The 18,369-nt window shown below is 36.4% G+C and overlaps 1 protein-coding gene and 1 pseudogene across 4 annotated transcripts in view; both read left to right on the top strand.

The window, feature by feature from the left end:
• Positions 1 to 18,369, top strand: part of NDUFAF2 (NADH:ubiquinone oxidoreductase complex assembly factor 2) — a 184,756-nt gene that overhangs the window by 52,929 nt on the left and 113,458 nt on the right. The window contains exon 2 of one of the 4 annotated variants that reach the window (XM_019661551.1): positions 1,683 to 1,763. The exons of the other annotated variants lie outside the window; for them this stretch is intronic. Coding sequence (XP_019517096.1) covers positions 1,733 to 1,763 — 31 coding nt within the window. The 5' untranslated portion in view covers positions 1,683 to 1,732. The remainder of the gene's footprint in view (positions 1 to 1,682; positions 1,764 to 18,369) is intronic. 4 annotated transcript variants of the gene reach the window in all.
• LOC109392869 (40S ribosomal protein SA pseudogene) lies at positions 1,682 to 5,985 on the top strand (annotated as a pseudogene).

Raw genomic sequence — 18,369 nt, 5'->3', positions numbered from 1 at the left:
CCAGCTCTTAACCAACACGCCACTCGGCTGGCCCCTATATAGAGCTCTTTTGAGCCTTAATTGTTATATAAGCACTGTGATATAGATTTTTATGCCATCTATCTATGCCAATACATATAATTAAGTTATTATAATAGTATGAAAGATATTAAAGTCACCATTTCAAGTAGATAGGAGTTTTATTATGTATTATCCTTAATGATATAAATCTCTTTTATAGTATTCCATATGATACCCATTTTGTGGTTTAGATTTTATTTTTATCATAGAAGTTTTACACTTTCATTTAGTGGGACCTGTAATTAGTAAACCTAGAACTACTTAGGACACTACTTATAAGTACTGAAAATTCTATTATACATACAGCTACATGTATTTCAGTATTTGTTTAAAAGAACGATAATCTTAAACTCTCCTTAGATAGAATTACTTTTTTCTTGGAAAATGTTTTGGTTCATATGTATTTTTAAAAATCAAAGCAGGGATAAATCAAAGCTATTCTAAGAAGACTAAATAGGAGTCACAACTTCTTGCAAAAAATGGAATAAGGAGACATAGGACAAGCAAAAGGAGTGCTTTTATAATATATTTAACTCTGTAGGGAAAAACTATACATAAATACATATACATACACACACACACCTGTTTCTTGGGGTAAATCAGTGGCTCCGATTCTCATTGATAGGTCAGAAGGAGAGTGAGACATTTACTATTTGTGGCATAATTCTGATCATAAAGAGAAAATTGATTAGTAATGTAGAAACTTGAGAGAAATCAGTATATAATTTTAGCGTTTATGATAGCTAAGAAAGGCAGTGCTGTAGGGAGTTAGATGCATATTCTAACCAATATACTAGAAGAAAAGAGGCTTCGGAAAGTTCTGCAGGAAAAATAGGTGTTTCTATTTCAAGAAAGATCTAAAAAAAAAAAGTTTATAGTATATCTGTTAATGATCCTGATGTGAAGGAGATGGTAGTCTGCTAAATGGGGTGCTCTAACTAGTGTTTTCAAGGGCAGGCACACAAAAATGTCTAGCTGTAGCCACAAGAAATGTGATGGCAGCCAGATAGGATCCTGAAGTGTTCCCACATAATCAGTAAACTCATACCATATATTTTGGTACATTATAAATATAATAATTATCTAAGGCATTTAAAGAAAAAATTTTACAAAACAGCATGTTCAAACTATGAAAGGAACACAAAGCCAAAAACAGTTGCTCAAATCAGTAAAACATAATACTAGAAAGACTAAATTTCAAAAAGACATGAAATTTTTTAAACTCTCAAATGACACAAAATGGCTATCTACTTTTATGTATGAATTTATGTATGTGTATGTCTTTGTTTTTTATTAGATAGGTAAATATATGTAGGTAACAAATATGTTCTCCTTTGAAAATATTCCGTAGTCTAAATATGAGTATTAAATATCCACAAAAGGCTAAAAACATTTGGATCATAAAAATTTCAAAAGCTTAACCCCACTGCTTGAGAAGATAGTATATTTTTAATGGATGACAGAGAACAAGACAACTCTATTTCTTTCATTTTCTTATTTTCTGAGGGGAAATGCTTTTAAGCTGAAAATACAAAATAAACACAGGCAAATACCCAGCAAATCTAAAAATGGTCCAAACTTCTGGAAATACCATTCTTTATACTTTGTTTTTTCAACCATAGAATAGCCCCTTCTCGCCTCCTCTTCACTGTTATACCGAGAGGAACAAGACATGGGCCTGCCTCTTGGAACTCAGTCTGGAGGTAGGACTTCTCAGATCATCATCCATCACCTCATTTATAGTTGTCTCATTCTTAAGCTTACTTAATGCTAAACAACTACAAAGAATGACTTCAGTTTTTTTTTTCTATTTGTCAATAATAAATTATTGTTAAGGCATATGTTTGTTTTCATTGTATAATCTAGAGCAGCGGTTCTCAACCTTTCACAGGGGTCGCCTAAGACCATCGGAAAACACATATTTTCGATGGTCTTAGGAACCGAGACACCGCTCCTCTATCTGTCTCCAGGCCCACATGCAGATACGCCCACATACAAGTACCCAGCGACTGCTGTGAAAGGGTTGTTCGAACCCCAAAGGGGTCACAGCCCACAGGTTGAGAACCGCTGATCTAGAGCATATGATTAGTATTTAATATATCTTAAAATAATGATAATTTTCATAAGAAAGCTATAAAATCTAGATAGAAGTTAGAATCAATTGTATTATTTAAAATGCTAAATTGTTAGAAGTAGGGGATACCTGGGTTCTGTATTAGGTAAATAATAAATAAGCCACCAAACTCAGGGGAAATGAATGTTCATTTCTTGAGTCAGGCAGCTCTCATTTATCTTGTATTTTCATCACTTGGAAAAAAATCTCCAAGGTTGACAAGGGGAGGAGAGCGCTGAAGGCTCCCTGGTATGATTCTAGAAGAGGCGGACATCCCTCCCACCCATATTGCCCTGGCCGGAACCCAATCATGTGACCCGACCTAACTTCAGGGGAGGCTGGAAAATGTGGAGGAGCATGTACGTGTTTGGTGAGCACTGTCTCTGCCATGGATGGTTAAGTTCAATTAGATGAATGTTTATTGCAAAGAGTGTGCATGACTTTTCTGGGCACAGGAGTGGATACAAAAATGAGTAAGTCATGGTTTCTTCCCTCAAGTAGATCATAATTCAAAACTCATTATAGACTATAGCTTGTATTTAGTTTTAGATTCTCAGAACAAATCCATTGCCTATTCCTAGTATTTTGAGACTAATAACTATTTTTTAAAATAGCCAAACAGTTTGTATCCACCATCTGTATCAGTCAGGATTTAGGCAAGAGGAAGATGGCATAATTAAATTAGGTAATAAAGGGACTACTAAAGGTAGTAGGATCTAGGAAGGAAACCAGTGTGTCGGAAACCACAAGCACAGTACTGGAGGGTGTTGTCATTCCCAGGCCTGAAAGGGTGAGGGGAAGAAGTGGTTTCTGGGGACTAGAGTTGTGACCTTGGATTCAGGGAAACAGCAAGCCCATTTGACCTCTCAGGGAGTGAGCCAGCAAAATAAATTCTCTGACCTCATTCTCTCCCTTCCCTCTAGTCTCCTGTTGATGTTCCCTATTATCTGAATCCCAGTGGAAGCTAGAGCAAGCACATGGAGAACTGTGGATGGAATGCATATAGGTCAGCTTTCTGGAGCAGAGGCCAGAAAGGTGGAGACTGGGAATGGAGGAGCAAATAGCACACTATCCTAAAAAAGTTATGTCATCTAGTTGGCAAATAATTTCAAGACCCTGTTCATTGCAAAGCTGTAAGTACTTTGGGGCATATATGCAAAGGTATGCCTTTTTCTTCAAGGATCTTGTTCTCTAGCAAGGGAGAAGGAACCACAAATAAAAACTAAATTCAAAGGCAAGACTCCTGAAGATTAGTGTTCAGACAGTGATTGAGTGCCATGTGGAGCATTAGATGAAGTGTAATTGGTGTAGTTCAGAAGAGGAAGAGATGACTGTGCTTAGATTGTTCGCAGAGGTCTTGTGAAGGAACCAGAGCTTGAACTTGACTGTGAGGGTTGACAGTGTTTTTGTAGACCAGAAAGAGGACAAAGTCATACATACACGTAGCTTGCTCAGAATACAGTTGAGTATAGAGTCTAGTTGAAGGTAGATATTCATACAAAAGTTAGTGAGAGGTAAATTTAGAAATAGTTTGAGGTCAGACTTTAGAGAATCATAAACAGCAACTTAAGGCCTTTCCGCGCTACCCAGAGAGGGACCCATATGGCATTCTCAGTTCCTACGTGACTTAACTAGAATCTGTCACAATGTCCAGAGCCCTTGATGTCCTGCAAATGAAAGAGGAGGATGTCCTCAAATTCCTTGTAGCAGGAACCCACTTAGGTGGCACTAACCTTGATTTCCAAATGGAACAGTACATCTACAAACGGAAAAGTATCTACATCATAAACTTGAAGAGAACCTGGGAGAAGCTTCTGCGGGCAGCTCGTGCCATTGTTGTCATTGAAAACCCGGCTGATGTCAGTGTCATATTGTCCAAGAATACCAGCCAGCAAGCTGTGCTGAAGTTTGCTGCTGCCACTGGAGCCACTCCTGTTGGTGGCTGCCACACTCCTTGGATCTTCACTAACCAGATCCAGGCAGCTTTCCGGGAGCCAAGGCTTCTGGTCGTTACCGATCCCCGGGCTGACCACTTGTCTCTCACAGAGGCGTCTGATGTTAGCCTGCCAACCACTGCTCTGTGTAACAGACTCTCCTCTGCACTATGTGGACATCGCCATCCTTTGCAACAACAAGGGAGCTCACTCCTTGGGTCTGATTGGCGGATGCTGGCCCAGGAAGTTCTGTGCACACATGGCACCATCTCCTGCGACCATGCGTGGGAGGTCTTGCCTGATCTCTACTTCTGCAGAGACCCTGAAGAGATTGAGAGGGAAGAGCAGGCTGCTGCTGAGAAGGCTGTGACCAAGGAGGAGTTTCAGGGCAAATGGACCACTCCAGCTCCCGAGTTCACTGCTGCTCAGCCTGAGGTCGCAGACTGGTCTGGAGGCCTGCAGGTGCCCTCCGTGCCCATTCAGCAGCTTCCTACTGAAGCCTGGAGAGCTCAACTGCCCCTGAAGACTGGTCTGCAGCCCCCACTGCTCAGGCCACTGAATGGGTAGGACCAACCACTGAGTGGTCCTAAGCTGTTCTTCCACAAACTCATGCAAAATGGAAATAAGGTTGACGGAAAATAAATGGTTTCTAAAAAGTTAAAAAAAAAAAAAGAAAAGAAAAACCTAAGGAGTTTGTGCTTTTAAAAAACTGTCATAGTGTTCTGGGAGAGGCTACAAGGTGCTATGTGGTAAAAGACTTCTGCAATTAATAAATTTGGGAAATACGCACTTTCCCATCCTTGAATATATGTAATATGTCTTTAACATATTAAAAGCTCAGAAAAATCTGTACAGAAACTACTTTTCTGTTAAGCTAGACTTGGCAAGAGAATCCACCCTCTTTTTTTTTTTTTAAATTAAAACATGTCAAACTCTTGTTAAACTCTGGTATTCTAAAGGAGTATTTTGGGGAGATTATTCTGGTAGTGTTATGCAAGATGGAGTGGGGTGCAGGCGATCATTTAGGAACTATTGCTGCTGCTGCAGTACAGGCACAGTGCTAGTCTGAAGTAAAGGGCAGTCGGCTGTAAAAGATATACACTTGTGAGGGGCATTAGGAAAGAGATGATAACATAACCTTGTGACTGTTTGAATATGGGCAATAAGTGCGGGGGTGGAGGGGAGAGTCAGAGAGAGAGAGAGAGAGAGAGAGAAAGAGATCAGTAATGACACAAACTATGACTTTCAAGTCCAAATCTTCTAGTGCTTTGTGAATTTAAGCTGCAATCTATAATGTACAGACCATCAAGAATAAAGAATAAAAAAAGACATTTGAGAAGAATGAGTAGCAGTATACTGGGCAATATAATGCCTACTCTGAAAATGAGTTTAAAAGAATGTGTCCTGGAAAAAACTGTGAATCATCACCAAGGCGTCAAAACGGATTGTGATTCAGAGACTGGAAGAACAGTGTTCTGGCCAAACCAGGTTGATGGACTGGCCCATTGGGATTATATATACATAGCCAGCTCAAATGTATATTTATTAGTCATGCCTGTAAATTTAGGATTTTTTACCCCCCCCCAAAAAAAAAGAAATTGGCATAGAGCCAGTTCAGAGTAAGAGCCACCTATATCTTGTTTATTTGAGGTTTTATTAACAGTAATAACTGAAGAACATTATGAATTTTTATAGCATGTTTCTTAACACCTTTCAAACCAGCTGCTAACCTGGCATGTTTAGAGCCACATACTAAAAGGAACTGGTCTTGGACAAAGACAGAAATACTATATAAATCTTTTGAAAATTACTTGTTATTAAATCATGATTAATTATTCAAAAAAGGGGAGAAATCCAGCAACAATTTTGGGAGTCACATTTCTTAATTGACATTCTCTTTACAACTATAACTTTTTCTTTCTTTTCATTTCATTTGCTTGCTGTCATTTGCCCATTTCTCTTCTGTGCATGAATGCTTTTTTTTTTAATCTTCTTATATTGTGTTTTTATTTATAGACGATAAAGTACAATGTAATGCTTCTTCCTTATTATTGCTAAATTCCTTGTTTACATGCTAAATCCCTATTTTAATGTAGTTTTGGGATAAATTTACTGAAAATATTCAGTGCTTATATTTTCAGTTTTGAATTTATTCATATTGTGACAGTAATTGGTAGAAAACTGTTTCTCACAGCTGACAGGCAAAAAAAAAAAAAAAAGATTAGGGACAAAGCTACCACATGCCAGAGAGCTGAGGACCCATCAGATATTTAAAGAAGTGGCATTTGTACTTGCATTATTTAAACTTGAAAAAAGAGATGAGAATAGACCATACTTGTAGCAAGCATATTATAGAATTCATGTTGTAAAGAATCATGTTTTTGAAGAAGGTATAACATCTATCAGACATTTTATAAAGCACACAAAACAAATACATAATAGTTCTTCTCAAAATAACAGGAAACCATGAATGCTGTGACATAAATTTATTTTTAAAATCCAAAAACTCAAATATACCTACCTCTTAGAAAATAGCAAACAAGCACAGACTTCAAACCAAATATTAGTGAATAATTTTATCATTTTCTACCACAGAAATCATATTTGGTGAATAGTGTAAGTAATGATATAATGTATATTTAACCTCTGTTTTGACAATTAACTTAGGTCATCAATTGTCAAGCTGTGATTTGGAGGACCTCCGTGTCTTTAAGAATCCCTCAAATGACAGGATAGTTGGTCTTTTGTTTGAATGATTATGGTTGTATTTCTGTTCTTTCTGGCATGTATGAATAATTAATTATATTTAATAAAAATCAAGCAGCAGCTCGTTGATATTTCATCCAAAAGAAAACCAACCTTGCCCTTAATTCTGATGAGATACACTGCTGCAAGCAGGAGTGGATGAAACAATCATCTTGACTTTATTTTGTTATTTTTAATAGTACATGGGTGAAATTTTGAAGAGCCATTCATACACATCAAGACACAATAACACTTTTGGACTTTGAGGGTATTCTATTAAATCATCTCAGATCCACTGTTGAATGAACATTTGTACAACCCTTAACTGAATACTTGAAGAACTTTTAAGAAATTGCTAAGTCGTTCTCTTTCTCTGACTTTAACCATTATACACAAATTATAGAACGCTTTAACCTGAAGTTTATACAATCTGACAAGTTTATTTGTTTTACTTTTTCCCCCTCATACATGGTTAGTGTAGTGGGTTGAATAGTGTCCCCCAAAAGTTAGAGTCTGCCCAAAACCTCAGAATGTAATCTTTGGGAAATAAGGTTCTATATATGTAATGACTGAAGATCCTCCTGAATTAAAGTGGGCTGTAAATCCAAGGACTAAAGTCCTTGTAGAAGAGGAGAGGACACAGACACACACACGGGAGAAGGCCATGTGCAGATGGAGGCAGAGGGGGGCATGATGCAGCTACAAGCCAAGGAAGGTCAATGCCATGAGGAGAGGAGCTGTAGTTTCCCCTGGACTCTTCAGAGGAAGCGTGGTCCTGCCTACACCTTGATTTTGGACTCCTAGCCTCCAGTGAGAGAATACATTTCTGTTGTTTGCAGCTACCCAGTTTGCAGTACTTCGTTATGGCAAAACTAGGAAACTAAGACAGTCAGTGTTCCTAAACATTCTCTCATAAACTTATACAGTAATATCTTGGTTTGCAAGCATTATTTGTTACGGAAACAAACTACTCACATTGCAAGACATCGCTTGTTAAAATGTATTAGAAATGTTTGCTCGTCTTGCGGAAAACTCGCAAACCACGTTATTCTCAATCCAAGGTTTTACTGTATTTTACAAATACTTATTTTTACATATTGGTCCTCTCCACTAAATGATAAAGTCCTCAAGGGCAGAACAATGAGGACTCATCTATATTAACCACATAATTCAGTAACCCCCAAATATGTATTATCATATAACAGTGTGTACACTCTTATTTTTTAAGGTTCCCAGATGTACTCTTCATGAATAAACATGTTAGTTTCTAGTAATTTGCATATTTTAGGAAGATGAATGTATAAATAACCATAAGGATAATCTGTATGGAAAAGGTTGTAGATAATTACTAGGCTTAGGTTTCTATAGTTAGGAAAGCTATGCTAACTATTACTAGCACTTTATATCCCATTCACATGAAAGATAAGATCCAAAATGAGTTTAAAAGTAAATGAAATTTTTCAAGGGCTTTCAATAAGAATTCTCAAGAGAATATTTATTTTGTCACAATTTTGCTCTAACATTATAGAACATAGCTAAAAATAAATGACTTCTTAACTATCAAAATTCTGTCCAAAGCACAGATCATTTATAAAGATTAATATTTTAGTAAAAAACTAAAACTATATAAATTAAAGAAACTTGGTGTTTTATGAAGAACTGATATTTAAAATTAACATCTAAATGAATATGTATTCTTTTTTTTAATCTTAAAGGATTGGTTTATAGCCTAAATTTCTAAGATGTAAAACAATGGTCATTAAATAATATTCTTATGTCTCAATTTAGACATATTCTTCATTTACTAGTATCATTTTTATCTCTCTTTAATTAGAAGTAGTTTTAAAGTATCCCTTTGAATATTTTTACCCAAGAGTTGAATTATTGCCAGTAGAAGCACTAATGACTGTTTGAGGTGGTTGTAGATTGTTTTTACCTGCCCCAATATTTTTCATGAATTTTAATATCCAAAGATTCTCAGTCTGTGTATATTAAATTCTCACCCTTCTTAGAGATTTTAAGTAAGAAATATTAATTGCTTAACTCATTATAGGAAATGGACCAGTACTAGAATAACAGAATGCCAAATTTAAAACTTGGCAAATACTTAAAAGTATGTCTCCTTCAGTTACATAAACTAATAAATTTTTAATTATAAGCAGAATTTACTTTATCCAACCAGGTGAATAAACATCACTTGTAATGGTTAAATCTTTATATGTCTGTGGGCAGACACTCAAATTATCTACCACTAACAAGGAGAAAAGAGTAATTGTTTTTAGTTAGTAGAGAAGATTTCTTTGCAGACAGTTGTTCACCATGTTTCCTAGAGGAAAGTGAAGATTTTAAGGACCACTTGGTAATTATTTTCTTTCTGCCTTCTAACGATGCTTTCACATGCCATGAATCAAAATAAAAATCACTGTGGCAGCCATGGGCAAACCAGGTATGCTTCTTGAAGCCTGACAATTTTCCTGACATATCATATGAGTGAATCATATGGGTAGAATTATCCATAATAAACTCAAATTAAAAATCCAGGTCTGAGCAAATATATTTGTCACACTGGAACCTTTTTTTAGAAATATATTTTTACTTTTAGACTTAGAACTATTATTCTAAATACCCAAAGGAGCCCAGTAACCTTGATAGCACTATTTTGGCCATAGGAGACTATTTACCTTTTGTATCAAATTTGTTATTTCTTTATAAACAATTCCATGATTGTAATTTAAGTTTCTCTTAAACCCAAGTGCTCATTATTAGAGGACCAGTTGCATAAATTATGGTTCACATACACAATGGATGAGGCTGTAAAAATATAATGAGGGTACATTTATGTATTAATATGAAAATTTCTAATATATGTTACTAAGTAAAAAGGAAACGTGTAGAAAAGTTTGTAGAGTAAGACATTTATGAAAACACAAAAGGGAAAATTGTGTGTGTAAAGTACACACACACGACACATATATACATACACATTTATATTGACTTCTGTGTGCATAGAAATAATTTTTGGAAGGATAAACTAATAAAGGGGTTGCCAGTTTTGTGTGCAGGGATAGGAAATCAGCAGGACATAGGATATAGGACATAGGCATCGGAGGGAGGGTTTTTTTTTTTACTGTACACCATTGTATGCTTTATGTTTGAACCATGTGAATGTATTGGATGGATGGATGGATGGATGGATGGATGGATGGATGGATGGATGGATGGAGAGAAAGGGAGAGGGAGGGAGGGAGAAAGGGAACAAGGAAAGGAGGGAGACAGGAAGTTTTGTTTTTTAAAAGTATGCTGGTGAAAAAAAGGAAAGTATGCTGGTGAGTTCTGCTTTAAGAAAAACCTGGTAAGCAGAAACCAACCTTAAAAGCAGTTACGTTTGGAGATTGATATGAATTAATCAAGAAAATACATGGTTTGGCGTGACTAGCAATGGTTACAAATTTTGCAGTTTTATTAGCTTTTTGATAACTCTGTCAAACAATGACAACTATCAACTATCAAACCTGTTGCTCTGCCATTGGGCAGAAGATGTCCTAAGTTAGGTCCCTGCCCTATCAGAAAGCATAAAAAGCATGCAGTTTTATTTTATAAGATTTTCTCATCTATTCTATGAGGCTGTCTTTCCATAAAGGGACCTGCGTATTATTATGAGACTTGATGAAATACACCACCTATGTAATCTTTCCTGTCTGAAACCTAAGTCCTAGCAATCTCACCAGTTACCCAACTCTGTCTTCTTAGTGTCTATCCTTGAGTTCAACTCTGGCTGACTTCACCCGTAAACTCCCTCTACCCTCAATGTAGATGAACTGGGCCATAAAGCTTACAGACTTCTCTATAACGCTTTTAGGTGAGATGAGCTTTGTTGATCAAGTGTATCATTTTACTGAGAACGGAAGCTTGAACGTAATTATATCTCACGTAGCATGCTCAAATGTTTGTTTGATCTTTGACAATGATGTATGCTTTGCAGTGATTAGAATTCTTTCCTGGGCATTGACCACTTGGTAGTCAAAAGCCAAGCACCATAATGTAATTTCTTTCATGGGGTTTAATATTTTGTGTTACCATATCTTCCTATAATCACAATTTCAGATAAAGGATTTTCTGTCTTTTTGCTCAGGGTCATTTCTTCAGACAAAATCTCATGTGGCATGCCAGTGGAGAAAACCTAAAACTGGAGCTCTTTTGGTTGAAATGAAGAGTTTGATGGAAGAAGGAAGGGGTTTCCCTGGAACCTTGTTCCTCCCAAGGCAGCCCTTGAAATATTTTCATGGAAATGTATAGGTTTAATTTGACGTCTGTTGTTGTGTCCAGAAAAATCAAATGGATACAGGTAAGGTTAGGTTGGCCTTATCTTTGACAACCTTAGGAGGATGGCTTTAGAGCTTTCCACTTCATAGGATATTAATTTTGATTAACAGCCATCTGGATGCTTTTTTATGTGAATTCATTTTCCTTATCAAGGTACTTACTTGTCTAGTGAAAAATAGGGTTTTTCTTTTTTATCTTTTAACATCTGTATTCCATCACAATTCTGTGTATTCCATGGAAATAATTATCTTTGGGGCCTGAATATTGGTAATAAATCCAATACGGTCCTACCAAAATTTGTTTATGAATACGAGGATGCTTTCCCTATAGGCAGTCTCTTAGAGACAGATGTATTAACCTAAGTAAGAAATATTTCTCCAAATTTAGTAGTGCAAATCTGGAAGAATTGTTCCCAACATCGTACTTTGGATATCAACATTTTATTCTTATATTTTTACCATTTTTTTCTAATTACAGAAGTAATAACCAAAAATATAACCACTTTGCAATTTGAGGTTGGGTACTTGTGCAGTGATAACAGAATAACCATGAAATCCCAGTGGATTAACATGACAGAGGTTTCTTTCTTACTTGCTACTCCAGGTTGGGGTGGGGATGCCAGTTACATGCTGAGAACCTGGCTGATGGAGAGATAGCTGCAATTCCTAGAACATGTGGTGTCTTCAGATATGTGGGCAGGGAAGTGGATTTCTGGAGCTTCTTTTTACAGCAGTTAAGTATTTTGTAATAGTGGTGAGATGCTTTACAGCAGTTCACAACCTATTGCCAGAGGCCCATCGTCACGGGCAAAGGAAGTGGAAAGGAGCACATGATATGGATGAGCGATGGGAAGCCCCACCACAGTATTATTGCCTATTTGCTCTGTTCATGCTACTATCTATATATTCATCTAGCAGATGAGAATATCTTTTAAATCTGTACTTCTTTAATTATTAGTGAGGTTGTGTGTCTTTATTTGCCTATTTACATATCTCTTCTATACAAAAACTATTAATGGCTTTTTGTCCATAGTTTTATTAGTGTGTTCTCCTTTTTTGTTCAACCCATTTGTATATTTGGAACATTTAGCCCTTTGAATTCATTTAGTTAAAACTTTTTTTTTCAATTTTTTGCTTGGTCTTTTAACTTTGTTTAATGGTAATATTTTGCTTTCCAAAAGTTTAATTTTTTAAAGAAAATTATACAACACATTTCTTTAAAGTTTCTGGGTTTCTTGCATGTATAGAAGGGACATTTCCAATCCAAGATTATTTCTGAAAAATTCACTTATGTCGTTGTATGTCTGAAATATTAACCTTCAAATAAGACATCCCAAGAATATAAGGACTTGCTTTTCCTAGGCCACCGAGATTGCTTTGTGGGTTATTCTGTATGTTTTGACTTTTTAAAAAATTTATTGGAGTAACATTGGTTAATAACATTATATAAATTTCAGGTGCACAACTTTATAATACAACATCTGTTTACTTTATTGAGTGCTCCTTATCCAAGGTCTAGTCTCCTTCCATCACCTTATATTTGACCCCCCTGTACCCTCTTTGTGCTACCCCAACCCCCTTCGCCTCTGGTAAACATCATTCTGTTGTTTGTACTTTTGAGTCCGTTTGAAGGACACTTAGGTTGTTTCCATGTCTTGGCTATTGTGAAGAATGCTGCAGTGAACATAATGGCACATGGATCTTTACAAATAAGTGTTTCAAAACTCGTGGGTAGATACCCAAAACATTTGCCTTCTTTTTTTTTAATTAAATTTATTGGGATGACAATGGTTAGTAAAATTACATAGGTTTCAAGTGCACAGTTCTATAATATCTGTATATGTATCACATTGTTTGCTCACCACCCAGAGTCAGTTCTCCTTCCATCACCATATATTTGACCCCTTTATCCTCTTCTACCACCTCCTCCCCCCTTACCTTCTGGTAACACGTTTTGACTTCTTACAGTTACTATTTAACCATAGTCTTTAATATTCATTTTGCTATATATTTTCTTATCTAGCATGACATCTTTTCTAAGAGGCTTGGATAGTGACAGCACACCTGGGAAAGAAAAAATTAACAATTTGGAAGTGTATTTTGTGAAGGAACCAGAATTTACCACAATTCAAGATCACCTTGTGGCTAAGCAATAAAACCAAGTGAAGTGAGCAGCCCTCCAGCATAGTATGCCTGGCAAATAAACAATTCAGACTCACCCTGTGTTTTTTGGATTGATGGTGGGCAACATGATGATTTCTACTGTTTTGCACAGAGAAGGGAAGGACTCCCCATGTTCGGGAAGACAATTGTGCTGCTAAAGATGCTTAGTTCTAAATTGCATTTGTTTCCCTCCCCTACCTCCACGGTTATTTTCCTTTTGACCTTTCTGCCACCTTTTCTGAGATGCTCCTTTGATCTGACGTCACTAGAGCTCTCCAGGCAAAAGTATGGCTGCTCTACAGGGTGCCAAGCTAGTCAAACTTCAGGAGTATCAGGACTTCCCTTTGCTCATCCCTCCCTTTCAGCGGCAGACCTGCCAGTTTTAAACATAATCTTACACTGAATGGTAAAAACCTGACCTAGGATGGCCCTTCTGCTCCCACCAGCCTTACAGCACCACAGGGAGAGGACTAATACAAACCTCTGTGTATCACTCTGGTTTTGATGCCTCAAGTGATATCCGATTGTTATCTCTTTAAGGTTAATATAAAAAGCTCTTTATTTGTTTTGTAGTATGACTTTTAAACTATAATCAACCAACAGAATAATCTGTAATAATAATAGTAATAACATACATGTAATACTAAGTGCCAGACACTATTCTCAGCACTTTACATGTAGTAACTAATTTTATGCTATGATCGTATTTTATCTTATTATTCCAACTTTATAGATAGAGAAACTGGGGTAAAGGGAAATTCAATAATACTGAAGAATATAAACTGGTAAATTTCAGAACCAGTTGATCTGGCTCTAGAGTCAGTGCTATTACCAGTTGCCTGTGCAGTAAAAAAAAAAAAAAAATTAAGTTTATTCAGCATTTGTTTTTTAGCTTAGCTGGTGTCAAGGCATTTCAAGGTAATCTTAGGTAGAAGCCTGTGAAGACACTGCTGTAACTGTTTAAGATGAGGGTTGACCTCAGCGATTTGTGAGCCAACTCATGGTTTACACTAGGTCACACCGCTTGTGTGCTTCAGTGTTGTAACAACCCTTTTCTCTTCTGTCTGATGTTTCATGTTGTGATGAGAATCTTGTCTTTCTCAGGTAGGATTATAACCTGCCGCAGAGTCCACAACCTAAAGAGGAATCAACCCAACTATTCCCAGAATAATATCTCATCCCAGTAGGGTTTCCTACTGAGATATTAAGGTCAGGAAAAATAAAGGGAGTAAAATGGAGTGTTTGGTGATGCTGCGTATGCCTAGAGTTAGCTTAAATGGCATTTATATAAGTGTATATACTGTTACTATGGTGAAAGGAAAGCCTTTCTAGCCATTTATCAATGATTTTATAGTCCTTATTTCATGGTAGATGAAATGAAAGAACAAAGAAAATTTACTTCCCAAGCAATTTATTAAACATGAAGTGAAAAAAATCATGATAGACTTGTTTCTTTTCATATTTTCCCCTTCAAAATGGCCTTCTTATTATTGATGAATGAATTCATTGCTCTTTCATATCACAGATTTAAGTGTGTCTCTGAATAAGACCCAGTGTCTACTTTTTTTTTAAGTTCTAATATGTACTGGAACTGAGTTTAAAAATTCATTCCCTTGGCTGTTTCTTCCCTTTACAATTTGGAGAGTTTTGAAATTAGGTTCGGATGGCTTTCAGTGAAGAGATATATTTGCTTGTTTATCCATTTTAAATCAAGAAAACACATAAATATTCATATCACTTCTTGCCAAATAACTCAGTTGTCAAATTATTTTTGTATCCTGGGGTTAGTGCTTACTCAGATTAAACTTTTTGAAAAGGAGATTGAGTTTAAAATATGTATGCTTTTTGATTAGATAGGATACCTTGAACTATTTCAAAGGGATGGATAGTTTTTGTTTTTATAAGAAGTAAAGAATGAGGCATTAGAATTATAAAATTAAGATTCCTATTGGATAGTAAACTTGCCTAAGGATGGGAGTAAGGGAAATGTTTAATAATTTGCATTAAGAGGTTAGTGTTATCAAAAGTTATCTCCCAGGCAACTTTCTTTAAGCCATTATACCTGGGCTAATCACCTTATTTCCCAGTCTCAGCAAAGTTGATCTTAATCTTAATACTTAAATAAGAATTCTTTCTGTAATCTTTGTGTATCATCTTTGAGACTGTAAGAACACCAAAGTTCTGACCAGAGTGGATTAAGATGGGTGATTTGAGAAGAGAGGAGGGTGACTGAAGAGCATTCACAAGCAAGTCCACTTTTTCAGGCTTTGTGGTTTTGTCTCAAGTTGCTTTTGACACAACATACAAGGTAAAACTATATCCATTCCTATCATCTCTCTGTGGGAGCCAAGGTAGATTAAAAAAAAAACAATATAAACCTCTAAAATTAAGTATTTTGGGTTTATATCAGTTTTGTATTTTTTGTAATATATATAGAAAGGATTTTAATTTGCAGTTTTAAAGATCAAATATATCCCTTTGGATTACTGCCTCTAATTATATACTATTTGAGTCAATGTATTCATGTAACCTTTTATTAAAAATGGTATAAATAGGTCAGAAAAGGACATAGTAATTTTTTATAAGTTCAATCTTACTTGGTCCAAAAAGTCTCCTTTATTTAGAAAGGTGTTTTTTTTAATCACTTCCAGGTAAAAGTTGTTTTTAGTTCATGTAATTTAGGATCTCATCAAGTACTGAAAAGTTATTTAAGGAATGAGACTTAGATTTTTATCCTTTCTCAGGGCTAACTGTGCTGTTGACTAGAAGTATTCAGTATACCCAAACTTATATTTTTGTTATATAAAGCAGCTTATTTTGGTTGTATTTTGGTTGGTACTACAGGGTAGTAGAAAATGTACATGCACAGGCTTTGATGTCATAGAGACCACAATTAAAATTCCAGTTTCTCTAGAAACTAATTGTGTTACCTTGACCCAAGTTTATCTTCATCTATAAAATGGGAATAATAATATTAAGCTTCAAAGTGAAGATTAAAAGGAATAACTTAAGAAAAGCACCCAGTACCATGCCTTAAACTCTGTATTCAATTGATCCCAAAGTTTAACCTATTCCACTTTATAAACCTCTCTCTGGAATATTGTCTATTATTCCAATCCTGTCTCTTCTAATTATCCTCCTCAGTGTTGCCACCCAGGTGATTCTTTTTCTTTTTTCTAAGATTTTATTGAGGTGTTGGGGGAGGGGAACAGTGTTGGTGGATTGGGGAAAGAGAACAGCCAAGTTGTCTGTCAATCTTAGTTATAGAGTGTGCAGCTAGCTCAGCTCCAAGTCCAGTCGCCATCTGGCCGCCCATCGGCAGCTCGCGCCGCTCAGCTCAAGGTGCCTGTTCAATCTTAGTTGCAGTGGGCATAGCTCACCATCCCATGCGGGAGTCAAACCTGCAACCTTGTTGTTAGGAGCACGTTCTCTCACCAGATGAGCCATCCTGCCACCTGTTGGCAGCTCAGCGGCAGCTCAGCTCAGGCGCAGTTCACTGGCCCATGAGGGAATCTAACCGGCGACCCTGTTGCTCAGAGCTCACACTCCTAACCAACTGAGCCACTTGGCCAGCCCTACGTGATCCTTTTAAAACACATCTTTGAATATGTTACTCTCCTGTGTCATTAAACTTGCCAGTGACTCCCTATGTCTCAAGGAAAAACTCCAAGTTCCATGTCTTTGCATTCTTGGGCTTTCCATGATCAGATTCCACTCTCTCTTTAACCTCTCTGATTCTGAGACCTGATAAGGGAGGAGTTTGCCAAATGAGAAGAGCCCCCAAATCACAGGCTTGTTGTCTTTTATATGTAATTTTGGTCGGTGGTGGTGGTGGTGGTGGTGGTAAGGTATGTCAGCTCACGTACTCTCATGTCACCCTGTTACCATAAAATACTTTTTATGCAGCACCACACTTAAAAACTAGTTACTTTAATTTCAGTATTTTAGTCCTTCCTATCTTGTCAGGCTTACATGAGGTTTTACGGTGTCCACAGTCCTGACCAGCCTCAGTTCTTCATGCTTTCGCCCTTCTCCTTGGGAATCTTTAAATGTCAAATGTATATGAGGATATTTTTTAATTGAGGTAAAATTCACATAACATAAAATTAATCATTTAGAAGTGTACAATACAGTCATTCCTCATTTTATTGCACTTTCCATTATTATGCTTTGCAGATACCATATTTTTTACAAATTGAAGGTAAGACCCTCCTCCAGCAAAAAGACTATGAGTTACCATCCCTTGGTTTTTAAGAACTTAAGATATGGCTTGATGACTAACCATTCTAGTCTCCCAAGTTTTCTTTCAGCTCTAATTTTGTTATGTTAAAGTCATATAGTGGCAATTTGGAGATACAGGAACGTGCTACCTAAACATTCTCATGTCATTAAGCATTAATTGCTTTCTGTTTGCCTGGTATAGAATATTATCTAAAACAAGCAGAAGACACTGTGTTTATAGATAAGGATTGTGTAATTCACTTGGAGAACAAGATATAAATGAAATATATTTTAAAAATACTTGTTCTCACTTTTTGTAGTAAGCCCAGGACAGTTAAATGTCCACTAACTTCCTTTCTCCTCGCTAATTACCAAGAGTTGAAGAATTGTTAAAACAGGGTTACAAAAATCTGCAAATTATATATACATTTGTGGTAAAATAAACTTCACATAAAAGTTACCAATTTACTCCTTTTAAAGTGTACAGCTCAGTAGTATTAAGCACATTCATGTTATTGTGCCACCAATCTCCAGAACTCTTTTCATCTTGGAAAACTGAAACTCTATCCCCATTAAACAACTTTCCATTCCCCTCCTCCCCGCCTCAGCCCCAGGCAACCACCGTTCTGTGTTCTATTTCTATGAATTTGACTTCTGTAGGTACCTTATATAAGTGGAAATAATACAGTATTTGTCTTTTTGTGACTGGTTTATTTCACTTGCCATAATGTCATCCAGGTTCTTGTATCAGATACATCTTGTAGCATGTATCAGAATTTCCTTCCTTTGCTCAAGCTGAATAATATTCTGT

Source organism: Hipposideros armiger, unplaced genomic scaffold, assembly GCF_001890085.2.
Source record: "Hipposideros armiger isolate ML-2016 unplaced genomic scaffold, ASM189008v1 scaffold_352, whole genome shotgun sequence".
NCBI classification, from domain to species: domain Eukaryota; kingdom Metazoa; phylum Chordata; class Mammalia; order Chiroptera; family Hipposideridae; genus Hipposideros; species Hipposideros armiger.
Note: the sequence above shows the minus strand (reverse complement) of the source record. Positions and strands in the feature narration are given on the sequence as shown.